The 24,657-nt window shown below is 40.5% G+C and overlaps 2 protein-coding genes across 7 annotated transcripts in view; one reads left to right on the forward strand and one right to left on the reverse strand.

The window, feature by feature from the left end:
- LOC134536047 (dimethyladenosine transferase 2, mitochondrial) overlaps positions 1 to 24,657 on the forward strand; it is a 198,133-nt gene that overhangs the window by 147,458 nt on the left and 26,018 nt on the right. The gene's annotated exons all lie outside the window — the stretch shown is intronic.
- On the reverse strand, positions 6,134 to 23,134 carry LOC134536046 (venom serine carboxypeptidase-like). Of its 6 annotated transcripts, none has more exons than XM_063375568.1 (7): positions 22,776 to 23,134; positions 21,260 to 21,553; positions 19,643 to 19,826; positions 17,696 to 17,842; positions 16,600 to 16,674; positions 9,175 to 9,341; positions 6,134 to 6,713 (listed from the first exon to the last, which is right to left on the reverse strand). In XM_063375568.1, the coding sequence occupies exons 2-7, from the start codon at positions 21,539 to 21,541 to the stop codon at positions 6,186 to 6,188; spliced, it is 1,383 nt and encodes a 460-aa protein (XP_063231638.1). In that variant the 5' UTR covers positions 21,542 to 21,553; positions 22,776 to 23,134; the 3' UTR covers positions 6,134 to 6,185. The 6 variants fall into 6 exon arrangements, with proteins under 6 accessions (XP_063231638.1, XP_063231643.1, XP_063231644.1 ...); XM_063375573.1 differs by having other exon boundaries at positions 21,260 to 21,576; positions 22,776 to 23,031; XM_063375574.1 differs by lacking the exon at positions 22,776 to 23,134 and adding an exon at positions 22,000 to 22,046.

Consider the following 24,657-nt stretch of genomic DNA (forward strand, 5'->3'; position numbering starts at 1 on the left):
AGCATACATCCTGTGTATTTTAAAAATACTTCTAACACATACATTTGCTATGTAATTAAATAACTTGGAGTTTTAATTTTTTTATCTTAACTTTACACTCTAGTATGGTGATGTTCAAGAAGAATATGGGTTAAAGAAGTGCTTAACTTTGTCTCAGGCTTATAAGTCTCTTTGACTTATATTATGTCACCTCTTTGGCTCTTATATTAACCCCAGGTTCCAGCTCTGTACCATATGCCGCTATCAGCATGTGCCTGTGAAATCATGGCCAACTGCCAGTGTTGTGTATAAATAATAATTTTTTGACTGTAATCACTAATCACTACGAGGAATGGCAAATAGATTGCAATGTTAAATACGCATGTGTTTTTAAAGATATGCAGAGAGGGATTGACCACTTGTTATATTGGAATTTTAATATTGTTAACACTACTTCTGCTCCTGTGAAGTGGAAAGAGCATCCTTGTAGTCTCTGCAGGCAGTCCTGTCAGGGCCACCACCGAGGCCAGTATGGTCAGGAGTAGCTCAATTTCCATCTTTTGTTTCTTACCTGTTTTCCGTTCATTCGTCATTAGTTTATTGTCATTACATTTCTGTCATTATGACCAGAACTGCATACAAGGGCATTCATAGTTCATTAAATTTCTGTGTAAAAGAGTGTAGAGTACTGTGCAGTTATATTGTAAGAACATATAAGTGTTCTATTAAAACTCCGCAAGGGGCCATGGCTAGAACGTACCCACAGGTCTGCAACACATGGGGCAGTGAGGGTCCAGGATAGGCGGCATAGCATATTGTTCTTCAGCGTGACTGATGTCCGTCAACAAGCCACATGGGCCGAATGGTCCGCGACTCCTCTCCCTGTGGTAGGATATTCTTCCTGAAAGAGCTGGTGTCAGGCAATTACTTCTTATCAGAACACTACCAAGAGATGTCTGCCGCGTTTTGCTATGGCAGGTAATCGAGCTTGCATTAGACTTGTTACAGCAAGTAACTTAATTTTGCAGAAAGATTGATTTGTGCTAAATAATTAATTTATATATGACAAGCTTTGCATTGCAGTTATCAGCTTTGAAATTGTAAATATGTAATATTAATCAATAGTTCGTTTGTGGCATTTGATTAAAGTCATTATGAGTAAGGGTCATGACTGTATGCAGAATTGAAAACACTGTAACTCTGATATATAAAATTTTCCTCATTGTAAAATTAGGTAGTGTATCTTTCATGTACCCTACCTACCTTGATTAACTATGCCAGATCACAGCTTGATAGTCTGCCTCTCTCCCAAGGTCGCAGCTCATTGGTCTTTAACAAATTCAAGGGTAGTGTCTTATCCCTTATTCTGACCTCGGCCAGTAAACCCACCCCCTTTAGGAGCAGACCCCTGTCTGAAAGACATTATACATATCTCCTACCTGGCACCTCTATGGGACGTTAGTGCAGCAAGCGCCCATAGATGGCGACAAACGATTTATGAACAAACAGACTAAATAATGATTGTACCTTTGCCACAATGGATCTCTGGCACTAATTCTTAACCTTGAGTAATTTGAGAAGTAAATTCTTCAAGTGGTAACTTAGGTACTTTTATTTATTTCCCTGTTTTCTCTCTCCCCCCCCCCCTTCCCTCGTCGCTGGAGCGGCCTTTCAAGGATTTCGCTCTAGCTTCTTTTCCTTCCTGGAGCGGCCCTCTGGGGATTACGCTCTAGACTCCCTCCTCTCCCTGGAGAGGCCCCTCGGGGATTACGCTCTAGACTCCCACCTCTCCCTGGAGCGGCCCTTCGGGGATTACGCTCTAGACTCCCTCCTCTCCCTGGAGCAGCCCCTCGGGGATTATGCTCTAGACTCCCTCCTCTCCCTGGAGCGGCCCTTCGGGGATTACGCTCTAGACTCCCTCCTCTCCCTGGAGCGGCCCCTCTGGGATTACGCTCTAGACTCCCTCCTCTCCCTGGAGCAGCCCCTCGGGGATTATGCTCTAGACTCCCTCCTCTCCCTGGAGCAGCCCCTCGGGGATTACGCTCTAGACTCCCTCCTCTCCCTGGAGCGGCCCCTCTGGGATTACGCTCTAGACTCCCTCCTCTCCCTGGAGAGGCCCCTCGGGGATTACGCTCTAGACTCCCTCCTCTCCCTGGAGCGGTCCCTCGGGGATTACGCTCTAGACTCCCTCCTCTCCCTGGAGCAGCCCCTCGGGGATTACGCTCTAGGCTCCCTCCTCTCCCTGGAGCAGCCCCTCGGGGATTACGCTCTAGACTCCCTCCTCTCCCTGGAGCAGCCCCTCGGGGATTACGCTCTAGACTCCCTCCTCTCCCTGGAGCAGCCCCTCGGGGATTACGCTCTAGACTCCCTCCTCTCCCTGGAGCAGCCCCTCGGGGATTACGCTCTAGACTCCCTCCTCTCCCTGGAGCGGTCCCTCGGGGATTACGCTCTAGACTCCCTCCTCTCCCTGGAGCAGCCCCTCGGGGATTACGCTCTAGGCTCCCTCCTCTCCCTGGAGCAGCCCCTCGGGGATTACGCTCTAGGCTCCCTCCTCTCCCTGGAGCAGCCCCTCGGGGATTACGCTCTAGACTCCCTCCTCTCCCTGGAGCAGCCCCTCGGGGATTACGCTCTAGACTCCCTCCTCTCCCTGGAGCGGCCCTTCGGGGATTACGCTCTAGGCTCCCTCCTCTCCCTGGAGCGGCCCTTCGGGGATTACGCTCTAGGCTCCCTCCTCTCCCTGGAGCGGCCCTTCGGGGATTACACTCTAGGCTCCCTCCTCTCCCTGAAACAGTCCTTCGAGGATTACGCTCTAGGCTCCCTCCTCTCCCTGGAGCGGCCCCTCGGGGATTATGCTCTAGGCTCCTTCTGACTCACAATCCCCCCTTTTTTGCCAAGATCCTCGGCCGCAGCCCACCTCGGTCCGACTCGCCGCTCGACTACGGGAGCTCTTCGGCGACACCTGAGCTCACCACCTCCATCGCCATCGGTCTCTGCCCAGGGACACGTCAATTGGTTCAAATGATAATTCTGCTCTAAGCTTATTAACAGCACAATCTCGTCACAAGTTCTCAGCCTTGCAACAATCTTGATAGCATGATGCATGGAGCCTGTTATCTTCAATCAAACTTACTGTAAAACCATACGTGCAATAAGAAGCTTGCTTGAAATCAATTTTGCAAGTTTGCAGCAATGGTGGGTTGTAAGGGTTGCCACAGTTTCTTTGGCGTCATGCCTCCTTCTGCCATGCCAACAGGGCTGAAGGTTTTGCTTAGGGCACCTACTAACTTTATTTGTAGACCTCTGAGTTAGTGTGCAGGATGTTGACTCAGAGCATGACATCACCATGTGGCCAGCAGACAGCAGTGGTCTGCCCGACAAACATACCATGGATCTTATAACCACCAAGATGCTACTCTAAACAATGTTTGACTAGTTGTGGAATCATAAAACTGGTACTCTGGTATGACTTTATTCACACATGTCGCTCGTATATGGCATGTGGCTCGTATTATGCCTGGATCCTGGACTCGATGCGACACATCATTGGACATTAAATAGTTGTGACTACGAAGACATAGTAGGGTGACAATCTAATTATGAACCCTCTGACCTTAGGTTGAACATTAACTGGGCAGGTGCTACAGAAATGCTGCATTTACTTGAAACATGTGGGCATGTGATATATACCAACACAACATACAAAAATTATTACATTTTAAATACTTGTAGTGTCCATTCCCCAATCATTTGGCTTATGGAACAAATACAAGAACCCTAAATCGCGGAGCAGCGAAGATACATAACTACATGCGACTACACATTCTCTTTCGAGGCGGCGATGCACAATAGCTGCCTGTATGGGTCGAAGGAGCACCGACGGGTTTTTTTCAGTTACAAGCTAATTACATTTTATCTTATTTGCTTGTATAAAGTTTTTTGCAAGCAACCAGTTTTATACTAATTAAACTCTATATATTCTACATGTCATTAGTATACTTTTTAAAACTTGCAAACATAATTTATTTTTGTTTGAAACCCCAAACTTTAAAAATTACCCAAACACAATTTAAATAATGTCATAATAATTTATGAGTTGTTTTACACATTGACGTAAGCACAGACAACGCCACAGTGATGACAGCTGTGATGTCCCTATGCTTGCTGGAGCAGGATGATTCTGTGGTGGTTCGCTATTGCCTTCCACAGGATGAAGATGAAAGGGACGCCACAATCACGTAGTCCTGAATTAAAGGAGAAGTTTTTAAAATCCACTCATTGGCCGGGACTTGAACCCGGGCCCCTTGGCTCTCCTAATGACACTGGGTTTGTAGATCGGTGGTGTTGGAGGAGAGTGAGGCACTGTTTGGTGAGGGCCTCCAGCAAGCAGTTGTTGCGCACTGTCTCAGGGTGCCTGCGACATGGGTGCATGGTAGACAAGTCCATTCCCACACTGGACACAGTGGTGGCCACCAGCAACGAGACAGGGTCTGTGTCACTCACAGTCTCGGAATCGGCTAGGGGAGATGTGGGTGCGAATCACCCTGCGCATAATTGGTGGTGTGTTGCTGACAGATTTAGGATGGTGACAGCCAAGTAATCCATTTGGATGACCACTAATGTGTCGCTCGGTGATGATGCAGAGAACCCCGCCTTCCCCTTCCTCAGGCTTTGTCCTTACTTGTGTCCAAGGGTGCTACTGTCACAGTGTGGTGGTCATCGGGGCAACACAGCTGGTTCAGGGGATGCCGTGTTCGGTGGGGCTGGGCGTTCAGGATGACTGCCGCATCTGGTTCCTCGGGCTCCTGGATGTGAATGTGACACCAGTAAGGCTAGCCTCCAACGGCTACCTCGGAGTAAGTTATCGGGCAAACTCGGACGTGAGTCATCATCATCTGGGTTTTGGATGATTGGGTCGTCGGGCGACCTGACCTCATCGGAGTCATGTTATTGCAGCTACTGCAGCTCCTGCACGAATGTTCCCTTGTGAATGGGACTGGGGGTCGCTGGCCATGTGGCTAGTGTTTCGGTTTTGGTCCATTAAGGTATTACCCACAAGTGGGCAGTGTCGGCTTCCAGGCTTTAGGGGTGGGGTGGTGCCCCTGATGTGTTGGGTGATGTGGTGCCAGTGGTGGGTGTATTAGCCCATTGAGGGGTCGAAGTTAGGGATAGAGACATACACCATCTACATCAGCACCAGGAGGGGGAGTTGTGGACATGTGTTTTGGGGGGCCCATGTTGTGAGGAAGTGGGCTTGTTGCTGTCGCACTTCTTCTCGACACACTTATACAAGGAGATGGGGGTATCACAAAATTGTAATATTTACACCAAACCATAAAATGGTAAACTTCTAACACTTGGCATTTTTTATGTTTAATCTTCAGAAATATGGCTTCCTTCAGAATTAAAAAAGTTTTAATCAATAAACATAAAACATCTAATAAACTATCCTATAAATGGAATTTAAAATCCCAATCCTCATTGTGTTGACTTTAGATAAAGAGACAGGTAAATAAACCTAAATACACTGAACATGCACTGATGGACTGATGTGAATCTTATATTTTATACATTCTTGAGAATGTTGACTGGTGCAATCAAACCTTAAATTTGATCCATCCATCTATCCATTTGTCAAAAGCTAAAGCTTGTCAAGCTTTCTTCGAAATTAACAGTTAAGCTAACATATAATTTAATCATCATTGGGCATTTAAAAAGATTAAATATAAAAATAGTATTTTAGTACTTAAATAGTTTTTTAACTGAAATATATTAAAAATCGACTAGTATTTATATAAGCATGTATTTATAATCCATATCTAATACTTTAAATGTAAATGTTACAAATTTTTAAGTGAAAATTATTAAACTTTTCAATGAGCCAGGAAAATGTAGTGAAATGCAGAAAGTAGTAAAATAGGACAATTTAAAACTACAAGACCATTACTTAGAGCTATCCAGAAAGGTAGTGTGACAGCCTAAAAGGATTAAATAAAAAAACAGGTTGGGTAATAAAATGGGTTGATCTGTATGTTTGAAATATAGTGATCAGTTGAGTGTCAGTATTTCAACTGTGTGTGCATTTACTATATCATAGGAATTATCCAAGTGTAACTATTTATAGGCAGAAAATTTAAAGTGTGATAAGAGAAAGGTCTGATTTTAAACATTTAATTGGTTTATTTCTTACTACAATGATGGAAGTGCACTTAATGAAATGGTTTGTCATCTGCGAACTTCGAGATGAGGTCAAATGCCCATTTGGGCTGGTCGGCAGGCACCATGTGCCCAGAGTTCCTGACCAGCAGTTCCGTGAGGTTCCCAGCCGTCTTGACATAGCCCGCCAGCTCACTGCCGACATGCCACTGGCGCCTCGGGGCAGCGAGGTACTCGGCGGCTCCACCCCATTCCATGGCGCGCAGGAAGGCCACAGTGGTCGGGTATGGGATCCGCAGGTCTAGCTGGCCGCTGTACACGAGCACGCGGTAGCCAGCCGACAGCAGTTCAACTAACCACGGCACGATGGACTGCATGATGTCATTCATGAGGCTCTCAGAGACATTGAGGCCCGTGTGGTAGCGGGCTCCACCCACATGTAGGGCCCTGCGCACCGCCTCGCTCTGCACGAATTGGGAGTAGTTCCCACCACGCACAGGCTCCGTGTTGTACAGGTAGTTGTACAAGTAGCTGAATCCTGTCAGGTTCCTCATGTGGCTGCCAAGCAGCTTCAGGCGCAGCTGTGACAAAATAAAACTGTTGTCAATTTCAGTTTTGTATTAGTAACTGCACTGGCAGAGTGCCATGTGTTCAAGTCCCAGTGCATTTAAACTTAATAAATTGGTTTGACATATTTGACGAACGAACCACAGTTATTGTGGATTTTAAGTGCAATTTTGCAGATGGTAAATAGGTACGAATAAATAGTGAAAATATTACAAATGTCTTAATATCAGCTTAGAATAGTTTAGATGATGAAAAGAGATAATAATGTCCTGTGTCAAATAAAATAAAATATTAACTTTAAAATAAATTCAAAAAGGCATTTATATAAATAATGAAGTTCATCACTATGCGAATGAAAAAGCAAGTGCTGTGTAAATAATGAATTTAATTATTTGCACCATTCAATTATAGAGGAAAATTTTAAAACCTTCAGTAAAATCACCCTCTATCAGTTAACTTATGAGACGACCTGAATAGCATGTTACTATCCCATGACATATCGCAACAGTTACTTTATTCTGCTGCCAATGTATAACATGGATCATCCAGATGCTAAGCTTCTCAATTGGCATTTAGGGAATAAAACCTGGCATCATTTTTCAGAAACCAAGTTGTGTGATAAATAAAATTGTTTTTACACTGATAGGTGTTTTACAGCATTTGATAGCTTAAACTTTTTGTTAGGATTTTAAAATAGTTTCTGGTAGGGTTAAATTTTAATTTAATATGCAAATTATTTTTTGGTTGTTGTATGTATGGCCATTAATGCCATTTTTGAAATGAATCCTTTTTCAGAAAGTAGTGCTGCTATCCAAAGAGCTGGGGGCACAGCATTGATAGTAAACTGACAATTGGATAGTTTTGTTTACAAGCGATAAATGTTCTAGATGCACACTCTACAATATTAGTTTATTTTTTATAATCAATGTATTTTTATTTGTCTACCACAACATACACAAATGATAATTTGTTTTTCCTTGATGCCAAGGCTGTTAATATGTGCGGCGGTGTCAATCAATTACTACATGCTATTTATTATACACTAATTACTTCTTCTGGGATCAGCATGTATATTACCTTGTCGAGGCATACCAATTTTGCATGAACTCCTAAGCCATCGAAGATGGATATCCCATTTCGTCGCTACTCAGGATGTATTTGGGAGAAGAGCTACAATGACAGGCTGAGACAACTCATCTCAGCATCATTGCCACCCAATCCCTTAACTATTTCAGCTAACCTGTGATTGATTTAAAGGAAACCCTTTCCTAAAAGTATCACAAGGCACTTATCTAAGTCTGGGATACCTTATAAAACCCATAGAGTCAGTGATCCGACGGAGACACATCTAACTTTACTAGTTGTCTAGGCTAGTACTCAAGTGTGCGCCTATAAAAAAAAAGGAGCGACTCCTTTTCATATGGTCTATGCGATCAGACCCACTAATTTCCAGTGGATTTCACCACCGTAAGACTTGGACAAGTTAGAGGGAACCTAAGCAGGGACTTCAGGCATAAACAATGGGTGATTCCACACTATTGCCTAGATTTTCCAATGCATTTGCGGGGTTGTATAGTCTGTTAGCTCTAGAGCTAATATGATAACTTCACCAATACAATCCTCAGGGAACACCACAGAAACTGGAGACCTGCTGGACCAACCTTTCAGAAGACACCCCATCGGCTCTGGCAACCACAGAGCTTACAGATTTCTTGTCGGTCGTAGTCCTTTCCAAAGCAGAAGACATGCTAAGACTAGACGTTGCCATTATGCCGTTAGATCATCACAATGGTCCAAGGCTTTTGGGACCCGTTGGCCTGAGGGCCCGGCAGTGCTGACCACCCAGGTAAAGTTTCCCGGTATCTGGCATTGCCTCAAGAGAGAGCCTTTCCACCTCACCAGATACCTCTTTCACAACATCTGAGAATGTCATGGGATAAGGACTCCCTAGCAGAACACACTTTGGTAAACACCTCTGGTACCATGAGGAGGTAGCAAGATGCATTGGTGCTGAAAGTCTTTTTATTCGCACCCATGCACCCTTTCCGCTATCCTGTTGGTTTCTGCCTCGAATACTAAAGCCAGCAACAGCTCCAACACCTCAAATGGCAGGCACTTTCTCACACAGGAGTCAGGGCCACTTCCAGTAGCTGCCACAACCGGTGTGTATATCTGTGTAATCGATCGTGTGTAACTCCCTGCGCCAGTGGGTCATACCTAAGCTTGGCTTGGAAATGAATCGACGAACAGTCTAGGGGCAGCAAGGTCAATCACTTGTTTACAACCCGTTATTTTTTTCACTATCCTGTTTTTTTTTACCCTTTCACTTAATCCATTGGAAAAAACCTGCAAAAAGATGTATTCGCTGTATAGGTACCTTGAAATGTAATATAGATTTTGTTACTGTGGTTAACATATACACACCAATAACTCATCCTTAGCCTTATATTGAAGTAAAACAATAAAATCAAATACCTCAGCTGCTTCCTTCCACTCCTTGTTAGCAATCTTGTTCCGAATATCATCCTCAACATGTCGGAAATACACCTTATCTTTCTTATCTATGATACCCAACTGGTAGTAGTAATCACTGTACAACATCATATGAGCAGGATCGCACAGCCCGTTGCCAATAGCCAGACCTAGAACATTGTTGACACATGTATATGTAGTTAGTGTCATGCTATAATCCAGTGTTAGTAAATGCAGATATTTATGCAATATTGTATCTTTTAAAGTGGTCGAAATCAAAACCAAATTGATTTAGAAGAGATTTACAACTACACATACTTTTTCACAGCAATAATATATTACCTTTAAATAAAAAAGAGTTACCTTATTGATTTTTCTGCGAAATGTACCTGTTTAAGGGGATTTACTGTGTGTTATTTGTGATGCTAGTCGCTGGTTACTTTAATCTCTCTCCTCTAGACCAAATTGATGATGAATATAGCCACTGGTGTTCAACCATTTTAGATGGTTCCAGGGACGAATCAAGAATTTGCTTAGCCCCATGTAGATATTGTGAACAGTAGCATGCTCTCGCTCTCTCTCTCTCCTCACCCTTTTCGCAAACAGCTCCTCACCTAACATCAATAAACGTGTACCGAGCATAATTTGTTTTGCATCCGTGTACATTATCTATAAATTATTTATTAATTGTTTCATACCAGTGCACTGAAACCATGTTTAAGTTTACATTTCATTTCATGTACTGTCTTTAAATAAATAATATATTGTTCAAGGTCCAAGATTTAAAAAAAAATAGTTTCATTGTGCTACATTTTCAAATTTCAATACATATTGAACATTTATTTGACAAATTATAGGAATTAAACATACTGTTATGAACGTTAGCAAGGCCACGTCACGCGCAGGAGCAGAGCTAGCTGGGCTGCATCACATGCCGCCGTAACATGAGATGTGCTGTGCGCACCTGGGTCGCCGCTTTATCTCCCTCCAGTCCTCCTCTCCCCCCGCGCGGCGCTGTTAGTTTGACATTCGAAACCTGCCAGCTGCGGAGTTACGCGAGCCGCCGACACGCGATGACGCGACTGGCCCCGGCCGCTCTCGTGAGTTCTGGAATTGCGCCGGGGCCTATATATATGCCCGAGGACGTCAGGGCAGGGAGTCAGTTCGGAGTGTTCAGTCGGGAGTTCTCCCGCGGCTGAGTTTCTGGGCGATAGTGCCGCGGGTGCGGCAGAGTGGCGAAGTCCTTGAACGAAGGTTCCAGGGCAGGGAGTGAGTGAGTTCAGTGGAGTCGGGAGTTTTCCCGCGGCGGAGTTTCCGGGCGATAGAGTCGCGGGCGCGGTGGAGTCCCGAGTGAAGTTGCGAGCGAGGAGTCGAGCCAATCCTCGGCGAAGGGGAAGTGCGTCGGCGGCGGTGGAGTATGGCGACGGAGTCCCACGGCGGAGACCCACTAGGGGTGCTGCGGCGAGAGTTGCGCCAGAGGTGCGGCCCAGCGAGGTGTGGCTCAGCGAGGTGTGTGGAATGAGTGACTGGCGAATAGACCTTTCTTTAAGTGTAATTAATTATTTGCCATTGTAGAAGATTTTTGTAAGTGACATAAGTAGTGACAATAAATAAAACTGTGTAGTGTAATAAAATCTTTAATTGGGCTATCCTTTACGAACCCGCGGTAAATCGTAACAATACTTAAGCTGTTTTTGTAGGTACCTAATTCCTACACATATTAAAAAAGTATAAGAAAAAATATATATAATTAGGTTATTATAACACATGCTTATACTTACAGTGCCTTTTTAAGTTAACTAAGTAAATATTTTATGATTATTATTTTTTGGTATACATCATATTTTTCACAATCTAGAAAAATTTGTCTGCTCATCCACAGCCCCTTATAACTTGAAGACCAGGGCAGGCTACCCCACTCCCCCAAACAATCCTTACCGCCCCACCTTTCTAGATCTGTCCCTGGATGGTGCTACTAAAAAAGAAAGAAACCACGGGTGTTTCGAAAGACGTTTTTAAGGTAGCATTAGTTCCGAGTGGCATATTTTGACAGGAGGATCTACTGAGATTCACACTAGCGTTTTGTGCACAAGCTCTTCAACCTCGTATTCATGATTCTGTGACTAGTTAATGTTAGATTATTGCCATAATATGCAGGAATGAGGAAATATTGTATCAGTCCACATACTTCAGTCCTTTATTAAAACACATTTCACATAAAGCTTCCCACATACATTTATTTAGAAGAAACACTCACGATCTAAGTACCAACAGTACAACCCAAAATCATTGTTCCCAACACCTGTTTAAGAAACTTCTTACAAAATAAAATCAACATGGCAACACATTCCAACACTTCCCCTTGTTGCCCGTTTGTTTTATTTATTATGAACACCCAGCAAATTTGAAAATGTGCTGGTCTTTGGACCTGCTAAACCTTTGGTTAATAGGTCTGATATATTTTCACCAGATGGAACATACTTAAGAATAACAGTATCATCATTTATGTATTCTCTTATTTTGTGATACATTACTTTAAAGTGCTTTGTTCTTTCTGCTACCCTTTTAGTTTCAGCTATTTGTTTAGCAGACTGATTGTCCACATACAAAACATATGACCCATCAGTATACAGTCCCATGCCTAATTCAGACAGAAATTCTTTCATCCACACCAACTCTTTTGATGCCTCGAACATGGATATATACTCAGCATGTGTGGTGGAAGTTGCTATTTCCCCTTGTTTCTTACTTTTCCATGCAACAAGACATTTCCCTATAAATATAACATATCCACTTACAGACTTTGCATCACTGTCATTTGCCCAATCTGCATCACAATAGCTACTTACAAAACCCTTGTCACGTCTATACACTAATTTATAATCTTGGGTTGAAACAAGGTATCTCATAACATGTTTAACACCCCGCCAATCTGTAACACTTGGGTTGTGGCACTTTCTGCTCAATTTTCCTACACTAAAGGCAATATCCGGTCTAGTGCATGTAGCTAAGTACAACAAGCAGCCTATAGCTTCCCTATAAATAGATTGATCAAAAGGTTCATTGTCAGAGTTGGCTGACAAGCTTTCCAAGTATGGCGAAGAACATCCTTTTGCTTGACTCATGGAAAATTTTTCTAATACACTGGCTATGTAGTTTGACTGACTCACAGTTAGGCAATCCTTTCCATCTCTACAAATTTCCCATCCAAATAAGGTTGACATACTTCCAAAATCTTTTATTTCAACCAGATTACCAAATTTGATCTTAAACTCATTAATTGCATCCATTTCACCCAACAATATCAGATCATCTACATACACACCAACAATAAGATTTTTTTGAAGAGAGAGAAAAAACACATGGATCTGAAACACACTGTTTCATCCCTAGACTGAGCATTATAGTAGAGACATGATCATTCCAATCTTTGCCAGCCTGATGTAACCCATATATACTCCTTTTTAATTCACAGACATATTCACCATCTGAGACATCATCTTTACACATTTCAGGCAATTTCATGAACACAGGAACTCTCAAAACACTATTTAGGCAATTTCATGAGCACAGGAACTCTCAAAACACTATTTAGAAATGCTGCATTGACATCAACATGTTGCAGATCCCAGCCCATCTGTACACTCAGTGCAAACATTATTCTGATACTGTTTCTTCTAATAACAGGACTATATGTTTCCCAGTAATCTATACCAAACTTTTGAGTATGTCCTTGAGCCACAAGTCTAGCTTTGTATTTTTGTACCTTACCCTCCTTGTTAAATTTCCTTTTGAACACCCATCGACACCCAATCACATTTACTCCTACAGGTTTCTTTACAACTATCCAAGTTTGATTACGTTGTAAATTATCTATTTCCTCTAACATGGCACTTCTCCAAAAGTCTTTCTCCTTACAATTAAGAGCTTCGCTTACGGTTTGAGGTTCTTTGTTATTGCTGTACTCTGACAAATTACAACAACCCACACAGTTGGAAGACTGTCTTGGTACTTTAATTCTCTCTGACTTCCTGACTTCAACTCTTGGGTCAACATTGAGTTTCTCCATTTCAGTGGGATTTGTATCATTGTCGTGAACATCTACACTTTCAGCAGCTACACTAGTCTCAGTCTCAATTTTTTCAATGCCAGCATAATGTTCATCATTTGTGTTTACAACAGGGCAGGTATCTAAATTTTCTACAATGCTATCATGAAAATTTCCTTTATCACCTTCGACTTCACTTGAACCTACATCATCCAAATTTACAATGTCATCCTCAACCTCTAGAGTTTTACACAGCTGGATGGGTGTATTTGGTTCTTCACTGTGAAATTTGAAAGGAAACACATTTTCATTGAACACAACATCCCTAGACAAAATAACTTTGTTTCTCCTCAAACTCCACAGCCTGTAACCCTTCACACCATGTTCAAAACCTAAAAACACACACCTTTCCGCCCTCTTTTCCAGCTTCCCATGATGTATGGTTGCTGCCCACGCTTCACAACCAAAAATTTTTATGTCATCAACATCTTACTAAGTGCTTTACCATTCCATACTTCATATGGAGTTTTGAGGTTAAGTGGCTTTGACGGACATCTATTCCTGATAAAAGAGGCCATTACAACGGCTTCTCCCCAAAAAGCAGCTTGTAGACCTGATTCAAACAACAAACATCTAGATATAGATAAAAGTGTCTGATTTAACCTTTCTGCCCGTCCATTTTGCTGTGGACTATATCCTACTGTTTTTCTATGTACTATACCCTTTTCATTACAAAACTTCTCAACTTCCTTATTTAAGTATTCACCCCCCCCTGTCTGATTGTAGACACTTAACTTTCTTGCTGAACTGATTCTCTACACTGTTCACATAGCATACTAATGCACCTTTAACCTCACTTTTGTTTTCCAATGTGGTAACCTGTGAAAACCTGGATTTGTCATCTAGAAAGGTCACAAAGTAATTTGAACCTCCATTCGTTTTTGGTTGTAGTTTACCCACTACATCTGTATGTATTAAGTCCAGAATCTCCTTAGATTCGCTGTCACTATTTTTAAATGATTTTCGTTTCATTTTTGCTTCTACGCATGTATCACAAAAATCTACATGATCCTCAACCTCCACGTCACAAACCTTTGGCAACATGCTCATGTGACCCATTCTTTTGTGCCACAATACAGCTTTGTGAGCTTTCATTACACATTCCCCTACACTATTTTCAATCTGTGCAGCACACCCTACAATATTTTCACTAACATTGTAACTTTCACACTCTACTACATACAGCTCATTTCCAACATTATGACCAGTAAACAAACAGTCATTTTTATCATAAACTTTCACACATCTATTTTTAACAATGACTTCAAGACCTTTCAGATCAAGTTGATTCACAGACAATAAATTTCCACTTAATTCAGGTACATAAATAACATTGCTCAGACTAATTGTCCAGCCACCACTTTTGTCTGACATTTTCATTATCACTGTACCCTTACCAGCTACTGCAATAAATTCTCCATCTGCTATTTCAACTTGTCCTTCTGCTGGAACAAACTCACTATAGACTGATCTGTTTGATGTCATATGATGAGATGCACCGCTATCAATCAGCCACATACCACTTCCTTGGCCATTTGCTTTCCCCCCTTTAACACTCAATGCTTTATACTTCACCACGGAATGATGACCTTCAACCTGCTTACTGTCATCGTTCCTCCTCCTGCAGTTATCTTGATCTTGCATCTCAGCCGTACGAACTTTAGCCTTCAAGCTCTCTGGGTAATATGTAGTATGTCGCTGTTGATCCCTGGGTGTCATGCCAAGTTGATATTGCTGTCGACCTTGGTCACCATAGAGTTCTCTCTTCATATTTGGACAGTACCTGGCAATGTGGTTTGGTTCACTACAGGCAAAACACAGCATAGGCCCACTATTTTCTTGATAATTTCTTTTTGCCAATCTGTCACCGTCTCTTCTGGCTTCAAATGTCTTCCTTTCATCTGACCTTCTGTCATCATCCCTGCTACCATGCCAATTTTTCTTGCTGTCTTGTCTGTAATAACTTCTCTCTGCCCTCGCGGTGAACGCTTTGGCTTCATCTTCATCACGCTCCAGCCTCTCCTGTCGTTCTTCTAACAACAATTTATTTTTCACGTTTTGTAGGTTAAGACCATCTGCCAAATGAATGCTTCTTATTAGTGACCCATATTTGGATCTAGGTAACCCCAAAAGTAAGAATGCAGCTCGCGCAGCATCGGTAAACACTAGTTCATTCTCTTCCAACCTTCTGCAGTACACCAACACTTTATTTACATACTCTCTCATGGACATGTCACTAGTTTTTTTGAACGTTACCATCTCTTCTAGTGTTGTTACAACATGTAGAGGATCCAAATCAATACATACCGTTCGCAGAGTAAGCCATGCGTCTCTGGCTCGTTCGCATGTTTCCACATCAATTAATAGTGAGTCACTAATTCTTTGAATAATGTAGTTGAGTGCATCTTTATCTTTCGCCACTTGCTTAGGTGTTAAAATTTCATCATTATTGTGAGGATATCCCGGTTCAATAGCATCCCACCATCGTTTTTGCTCTAGTGCCGCTTGCATTCGTCGCGACCATGCAAACCAATTGTCTTCTCTCAACTTTTCAATATCTTCCATTTTCTTTGCCATCTTGATACCACAGCAATAATTACATTCACGCTGAACCACCTATTATTTCTTCACTCAAATTATTAGAGCACTGCCTGGGCCCATAACCTGTTAGATTATTGCCATAATATGCAGGAATGAGAAAATATTGTATCAGTCCACATACTTCAGTCCTTTATTAAAACACATTTCACATAAAGCTTCCCACATACATTTATTTAGAAGAAACACTCACGATCTAAGTACCAACAGTACAACCCAAAATCATTGTTCCCAACACCTGTTTAAGAAACTTCTTACAAAATAAAATCAACATGGCAACACATTCCAACAGTTAAAATAAAATTTAAAGTGTTTGCGCGCCTTAAGTGGAAGTTTTGGGGGCATTCAGAATTCAGAAACAAGGAAAAATAAAATAAAATATATTTGGCATATGCAAACAGTATCCAGCTACTCGACAGTCACCCTCTGCTTCTTCAGCTAACACTTTGACACAGCACTCCTCGTTTAGCTACAAATACCGAACCATGAACCATTTGACATAGGCAGTAAAGTTTTCTCTCTTTAATATGCCAACGAATACAATGGTCATCTTCTTTTTTTTTTTTTTTTTTTTTTTTTTTTTTTTTTTTTTTTTTTTTTTTAACCGGCGAATTCCCTGGCGAACTAAGAAAAGTGCCTAAGTGTAAATCCCTTTTATTGAGAATGTATATTATACTGTATGGTATTAATATCTAGTTTAGATACTGGAACTGTTATCTTACCTTTGAGATTAATTGTAAGATTAGCTGTTGGATTGTTCTTGTGGATAGCATATGCTGCAGCTGGAACATATTTTCCTAAAAAGCAGAAATAAAACAAAAGTTAAATAGAAGTCATACCAAATATCTCCAGTAAAAATAATTATAACGAAATTGAGCAAGACAATAGATAACATAAATTACTTCTTGTAATTTTTATCCTTGATTAAGTGAATTTCGGATATGGTTCAAAATCAACAGCTGAGACGTGAATAAAATAATAAAAGTTGGAAATGCAGGATTTCAGATAATCCACTATAACTTAAACAATTTTGATAACTACAGATGACTTTACTTTCATTAAAACAGCGACAGATTTAAAATGGTCTTCATTGGCCGAAATCACAGAGACGACAGCTATTTTGATGAGGGAAGTATTCATAAATTATTTTCTAACATTGGGCATAACTTAGTTTAAACATAGATACAGAGTTGGAAGTCATATGATCCTGGAGTATACCTACTAGTGGAAGATGGGAGGGCATTTATATTCAAAAGGTAGCCCAGAAATAGCTGTCCTGTAATAATCACAGATTCTTACTAACTAAATGTTATGATTTATATTATTGCAGTATGTGAGCCTATTTCACTATTCTCTTCACTTCAGTTTCATTCGTCTTGAGTCTCGATTTTATTTTTACATAAAGGAATAAAATCAACATAGCTAATAACGAATTACCATTCTACTCTGATAAATGCATTAGAACAATTCACCTTGTAAGTATGGATAAAGTCAGAAAAATGAAGCATTTCTTTTTTTAGATAATTGGCAATTTTTTTAAAATTATTGTACTTAAATTCAAACTTTAATGTGGCTGAATCGTAACACTGGTTTATAAAAGTGGTGGTATCAATACTTATTCTTTCAAGAGAAAAATTTTAAACTGTGGGTTTTCTCCGGGTACTCTTCCATTGTGGGTCCATCTAATCGTAACCTCAAATGTCTCCTGCGACCTTGATGTTGACGAGATATTGAATTCACATTTATCATCATTATCATCATCAGACTCACCAGGTGGCTCATCACACATCGTCAGTATTTTATAGCGACTATGGTTACCTGCGTAGGACTCCCCACTTAGAATGAAGTCACTGTTCTGCAGCTCTGGGAACATTGTGAAGAACTGCACTATCGCAGAATACAAGTTCTGCCCCACGTTTGTTTCATTTCTCGAGAGTCCATCACTGCTATTCGTAAAACTGAATCCTACAGGGAAGGAAATACAAACCTTTATGCTACTGTGGTGAAATACATAAATACTGAATCTTTTAATTTTTTCTGACCAAGTCTCGTTAATATATTACATGCTATAAATTTAATTTATAGTAAAATATGAATAAAAATGAACACATATTTTACCAAAATTACAAACAGCCATCAATATTTTCTGTGTACAACATTTTTTTCTGAATTTAATACAATTTATTGGACGTACGACATTACAGTTTTTCACTGTTTGTCATGGAAACAAAATTCAAGAACGCAAATTAAGAAATGAAAAATTATAATATAAACCCACAACGTACAAGCCTAAACCAGCTTATATCAAACAGATAACCATCAATGATGTACCTAAACAGGTATTATGGACAACACAACAACAACAGCACAGACGAACACATTCAAACTTAAATATCAGACAGCACAAGAATTCTGTAGAAGAAATTTTGTCATGGAAAAAAATAATAGCACAGACGAACACAGTGGGCTAACAACGACAAGACAGTTTCAACAAATGCAAGCAGACAACAAAACCTGGACAACACAGCAAATATACGAACACAATGATAAAGATTAACAGATATTGTGGACCACACAACGATGACAACACAAACGAACACAGGTTTCCTACTACAAGTATGATCTTGAATTGTTTCCGTGACAAACAGTGCAAAATTGTAATGGTGTATGTCCAAGAAATTGTATTAAATCAAAATTTCCCATTGCATGAATAATTTAAAGAATGTATTTTTCTGAATGGCAGGCCATAATAGTAGGGTAGGTAATTGAAATGACCAAATGTAAGCTACTGCTTCACGACCATGGGATTGCCAACTTCACATAATGAAACTAATTTAATCTGAATGCTTGCACTTGTAGAGTATTTAGCTGAAGTGTTGGTGACAGAGATGGTAGAAATAGAGTGGGGAATAAATATCATTTTTTCTGTTACAGAGAAGTTTTAAAAATCAGTGTGTGAACCTCAGGGCTGTCGAAAGAAACTAAGGACCCAGGGACAAATAATTTTGTCGGACTTCCGCCTTAATAATATTTGTACAATTATTTATACTCCAAAATTTTAAAAAAAAAAGTATCTTAAGATTAAAAGCTACTGTGGCCACAAACATAAACGCGATCTAAAAAAATGGCATAACTTTAAGAAAATTTAAAGAATCTTATCACACAGTCACACAGTCAATTTTTCGCTTCCAAACCTTCCAATATGTTGTGCAAATAAAGTTGGAGGCTCATGACATCACCGAAAACATTACTAGCGCAGCCACGTTTGTTTTAAAAGTTGGATAATTGATTTTCTGTAAAATATTTTGCATATAGGATGGGTTCTAAAATATGTTGGATGTTGGATGCAATCAGCCATTCAACATCGTGTCTACGAAAACGGAAATGACATACGTTACCGTCATAAGGGAGTTGGTGTGTACAGTCTTTGCCATGTTAATACTTGAAGTCAAAATAGAACGACTGTTCACTACCATTTCCTATCTGCAAAGTAATGCAGTTTTTTTGGTTATAATAAAGTTTAATGCTAATTTCTTGCAGATGTGTTGGTATTACATTTGTTTAGCAATATTCATTGCATGATGCCTCTTTGCGATTCTTCCCTAGCGAGTGTTTGTTCAATCTATTTAACAAATTCATAGCATATTAATCTTTATACAGCTAATATCGTTTTGCTATCCACTTGCTAACCAGTTGACTCCAACTTCAGAACAGACACCCATTCCATAGATTAATACCTCCATGAATACCACAACTCGAGCTTACCGGTGTCAACGGGGTTGTCTATGTAAAGCAGGTTGTGCCTCTTTCCCCAGGAATACTCCCGCCGGACTAGTTTTTCGTCTTCTGTGTAAGCATAAGGCCCGTTCTCTGTGAAAAGTCCGAACAAGGAGGAACTTCCCGGACCACCTTGCAGCCACAAGACCACCGGCGCGGATGCATTCTTTGTCTGAAACAATCAGTTTAATTTAAATCTCGTTAGGCGCAATCAAAGACAGAACCGGGATGGTAAATTTGATTCGAGTTGAACTGTTAACTCTCCGGAAATGGGCTGCAGCAAATTAAAAGTCACAAGCTTCTTTGAAATTTACACCATTAAGGGGGAATCAAATGACGATCTTAACTCTATTGTGCAGAACCTTGGCAAAGTGAGTAAAATATTTTTTTTCTTCGGAAATTCTAATTTAATTTAATGATTTTCAAAAAAATTTTAATACAATTTTTTTTAACCTTCACCCTCGCCAATTTGTCTACATGAAAGTGCATCCTTAAATCTTACAAAAAGAATGTTTTCAAAGTTTAATTTAAAACAAGAATGTTTGCTATACATATCTCTATAAGTTTTTTTATTGATAAACTGGGTTATTTCAAAGCATGTTTTCCCCTTTATTTTCAGATACAAAAAGCCTAAAGAGCCCAAATTTTGTCAATAGGTAGTTGTTTAGTTTCTAAGAGTTTCACTAAGATTTTTTTTTTAATTTCAGCTTTTATTGTTAAAATTTGGTTAGTTCCAAATAAAATAAATAAATAACTTAGCGTTTAGGTACTACCAGACAACACTTGTAATAATTATACTGTTATCTTACAAGCTGAAATAGTTAACATTATAATTGTAATAAGAATCTACTTACAGATAAGTACATACATAAGTAAATTCATAAAAATGGGGACTTTGCAAGAATGAAATTGCATTACAAACAAGAAAATATAAAAAAAAAAAAACTAACACCCAGTCACATTTAAACTTTCACAGAAAAAACAACTTAACCAATGTGAACACAAAATACTTGTGTCTGGTTATACAACCAAATTTATGGAAGATTAACAACATGTGAGCGAGTCTATCCGTCAAAAAATGTGAGCAAGTCTTTCAGTAGGTACTCGCCAGTACTAACCTCGGTAACGAACAAATTTATGTGTTCTCATGTTGCAAATACATCTATAATACAAAATCGCGAAATTTAAAATACAATCCTTTATAAAATAATGCCGAGCGCGATTGTGTTTTATAACTACATTTCCTGGACGCGAATCCCCTGCAGATTCCGGATTCACCGCTATAATTCGCTATCGGACCAGCTAGTCAGCTATTGAATCATTTAATTAGCAGACCGAAATTTTAAACTATATAGTGAAATGGCTCCGATAAAAGAGAAATGTCTTGAAAAAAAACAAAAAAACAACTAAACCTTCTGCTTTGGACCAGATTCGCGGAAAAGGAATTTAAGACTTCCCATCTTGTTTCCCTTTGTCTATGTGAACTTTAGTTCGCGCCAACCGCCACAGATGGCAGCACCGTAGTTGTTGGACATTTCCGTTCCTTGACTTCCGAATACAGAGAGGAGCTAAGATGTCTACAAATATAAAAAAAAAGGGGCTCACCTCGGCAGGAAAGTACCAAAAAAACAGGCTGGAGTTGAATCTCTCGTCCACGGTGAAGAAGCCCGAGTAGCTCTCGAGGTCCACCCCCTCTTCCAGCACGCCGACTCTCGCCAGATCCCTTGCCCTCTCGATGTCCCCGGCCTTGATCAGCGGCGTGAGGATCAGGGCTTCGCCCGGATCGTCGGTCGCGGTCACCTCGCGGACCGCCGGGTCGCCGTGGTAGAACCTCGCGAGGCACAGCTGAGGCACGGCCACTGCCAGCACGGCGAACAGCCACTCCATGTTCCTCAGTCCCTGAACATCAGGCGCAGTCCCAGCTGTAAAATAACTACTATTCAAAGCTTGTAAGAAAATAACAATGTTTCATATTTTGCAGGGGCGCAACAACAGGGGGGGGAGGGTATTTTGCTCCCCCTCTGAAACCATGAAGTGGAGGACCCCCGGACCCCCCGCTTCAATAGGGGGGATCGATGCTTCTTTATAAAAAGGTATATTGCCCCCCCTTTGGAAATTTAGTTGTTGCGCCCCTGATATTTTGGGAGGTTTCGGAACATAGTGGCGCAAGTAAAAAATTTTCGCATGTTAAATTTAGCAACATTATGTCTCACCTCTGAACGTTTAAAATTATTATGAAGTCATGGCAATCTCACATCTGAAAAAATTCTTGACTTACACCACTATGTTCCAGTACCGTTCTTATACTACTTTTTTTTTATTCTCTATGCCTGCTTTGTTCTCACCTGATAGCTCAAGTATGTTACAATCTAAACCGACAAATGATAAGTATGTAGACCTGAGAGAAAGTTCTTTTTTTTTTTTTTTTTTGGCTACTTAGCAGATAAATATTATCATAAAAACAAAGATAGCAAGCAGTTACACAACATAATTTCGATAACACCACAAAAACTTATAAAATTTATTGCGGGTAGTTAGTAGCTACTTTATTGTGAAGACCTGATAAAAAAAAAATTTTTTTACTCATGCTGCTTTTTGCTAGCATTTCACACAGATTTTTTTCTTGGGTTTATCAACTTAATTTTTACATAACTACTACCTCTCTTTAGTGGCAATGTCGATCCAAGTTAGATTCACAGCGGAGTTGAACCCGGATTTTTCGCGATTAAATAAATGTGGCAGTCTTTAAAGTGATCCAGTGGGTTTTCGCGAGTTACTAAAGTTTCCCTCACCTATTCATTAGGGCAAAGGTTAATTATCATATGTGATTCCTCGATGATCACAACCATTGAAGGTGTTAAATTCAGCTAGGAAACAGTCAAATAGTGGTATGAATAAGTTTTTTATGTCTCGTCACTGAGGCAATTAAAGAGAGTTGAAGGGTTAAATTTTGAGAAGGAACCGCGACAGAATAAATTGGTGGGGGATACAGAAGTGACATCACCACAAGAAAAACAATGGTTCACTGCATTGTCCCCACTTGAAAAATATCGGACTAGACAGCACCAGGAATTGAACACAGATATAATTGCGAGGCGAGTAGTGAGGCAGCTGACTTTACCTCGAGCTCTTGAAAGACTTCGTACTCTTCCTACGTGGGCGGGATGTCCTGTAACACCGAGAGATACAGCTGATTTTCGTTTATGTAATACACGCCGGGCTGTCGTCTAGTGTTGGATCATTGGCACGTGAAGAACTACTCAAGGTACATCTGACATGCACAGTATCTCATGAACAGAACTCCGTAGTCATGAACTTTCTATATGTGGAGTAATTTTGTTTTTCAACCAGACAGTTTCAAAAAATCACCATATACAACAACATACTAGCATGAAAAACTAACAGCTTCTGAGATATGGCAGGAAAAGTACGTTTCGAAGAGGCTTATCACAATTTACCCATCAGTTAGTTGTTGACTGCTCACAAATTAAAGGTCAGCTAGATAATGTCAATGGCTATACAAACGAAATGAAATCCCATTGTATTTATTTGTGTGCTCTGTTATAAATATTATGTCCTGCTTTGAAATATAGTATTTTTGTGGCACAGATATTTTCACACAGAAATTATGTTAAAACTTTACAGTCCTATCTTGTATACTACACAAAACTACATGTAACAATTCATCAAATCAACAATAATATCTTTTGAAGAGCAAAGCCAAGATTTAATTTTGTCAAATGATATTTTTTGCGTTTGCTGCTTAAGATCAACTAAAATTTAACTTATTGTTGTTTTAGACCAGTTACGTTCCATTTGATAGTCTAAAAAGTGCTATTTTTTTTACAAAATTCAAAGACAATAATTAAAAAGATTAAATATGTGAAATGCGACTACAAGTGTAACATATATTTATTCTTCTGCAGAATTTCGGTGCAGGATATCTCCTGGTATCCTACCCTTTGGCTGCATGCTGGACCATATGATCTTTTACTATGAGGGCTGATCGCGCATTGCCGGTGATTTCGAGATGTTAACTATGGGCGCCACCACGTGGAAGGGCACGTGGACCCGGCGGAGTCTCTCGCTCAGGGCGTGACGTAGCCCAAGTGGGGACGAGTTACCAGCCCTTTCTATCCTAGCTACCCAGACCTGGCCCGCTCTAGGCGTCGGGCACGCCACACTCCTAGACTCACTCACCACGTGATTAAATAAATACTCACTTTATATTTATTTTCCAGATTTAATTTCACTAACACGTCTCTCTACACGCCCGTTACACGTTACACATTACACGGTTAAAAAGCCTGAGGCACGAATCGGTTTAGGTGAAGGCATGGTCCGCACACGTGGCCATGCTGCAAAGTTTACTTATTACACGGTGATGAAAGAAACTCGACTGAGACAATTAATTAATTAAACAGTCCGCTGACCGAGAGCTGCCCCGAGGATGACGAACGAAAGCGATTTAAAAAGAATTAACGATACAGAAATTACTTGGTCAGAGATGAACAAAGGTTGAGGTCCCCGGGGTGCTGGCGCGTCTGCTCTCGGTCAGTGATGAAGATGGACTGGGCTGAGCTCATCGCTCGCAGGTGGCAACATGGCGCCCTTCGCGCCAACACAATTACCGTTACTATATTCTACGACTCCGTGCCCCGGCGAAAGTTGAGTAAATTACAGATAAACATTAAAAATATATAAAAATTACTGACAATGGAAAGTTTGTTACTATTTACTTATTTAATGATAATTTATATAAAAGCATTCCTACCCTCGTCCAAGTCCGTGCCTGTTCGGGTCCGCCCGGGCAACGTCTATAGTTATTTAAGGTAACCTATTTAAATTAAAGAAAACACAAGTAAACTGCACAGCACTGGGGCGAAGATGGATGAAAACAACAAAAAGGCTTACAATTAATATTAACATAGCAATTTTAGGGATCGCCGCACTGCTTCTACGCGCCCTCTTGTGGTAGTTCGTGGCGCGTAATTCAAACACAC

Source organism: Bacillus rossius, chromosome 10 (assembly GCF_032445375.1).
Source record: "Bacillus rossius redtenbacheri isolate Brsri chromosome 10, Brsri_v3, whole genome shotgun sequence".
Lineage (NCBI taxonomy): Eukaryota > Metazoa > Arthropoda > Insecta > Phasmatodea > Bacillidae > Bacillus > Bacillus rossius.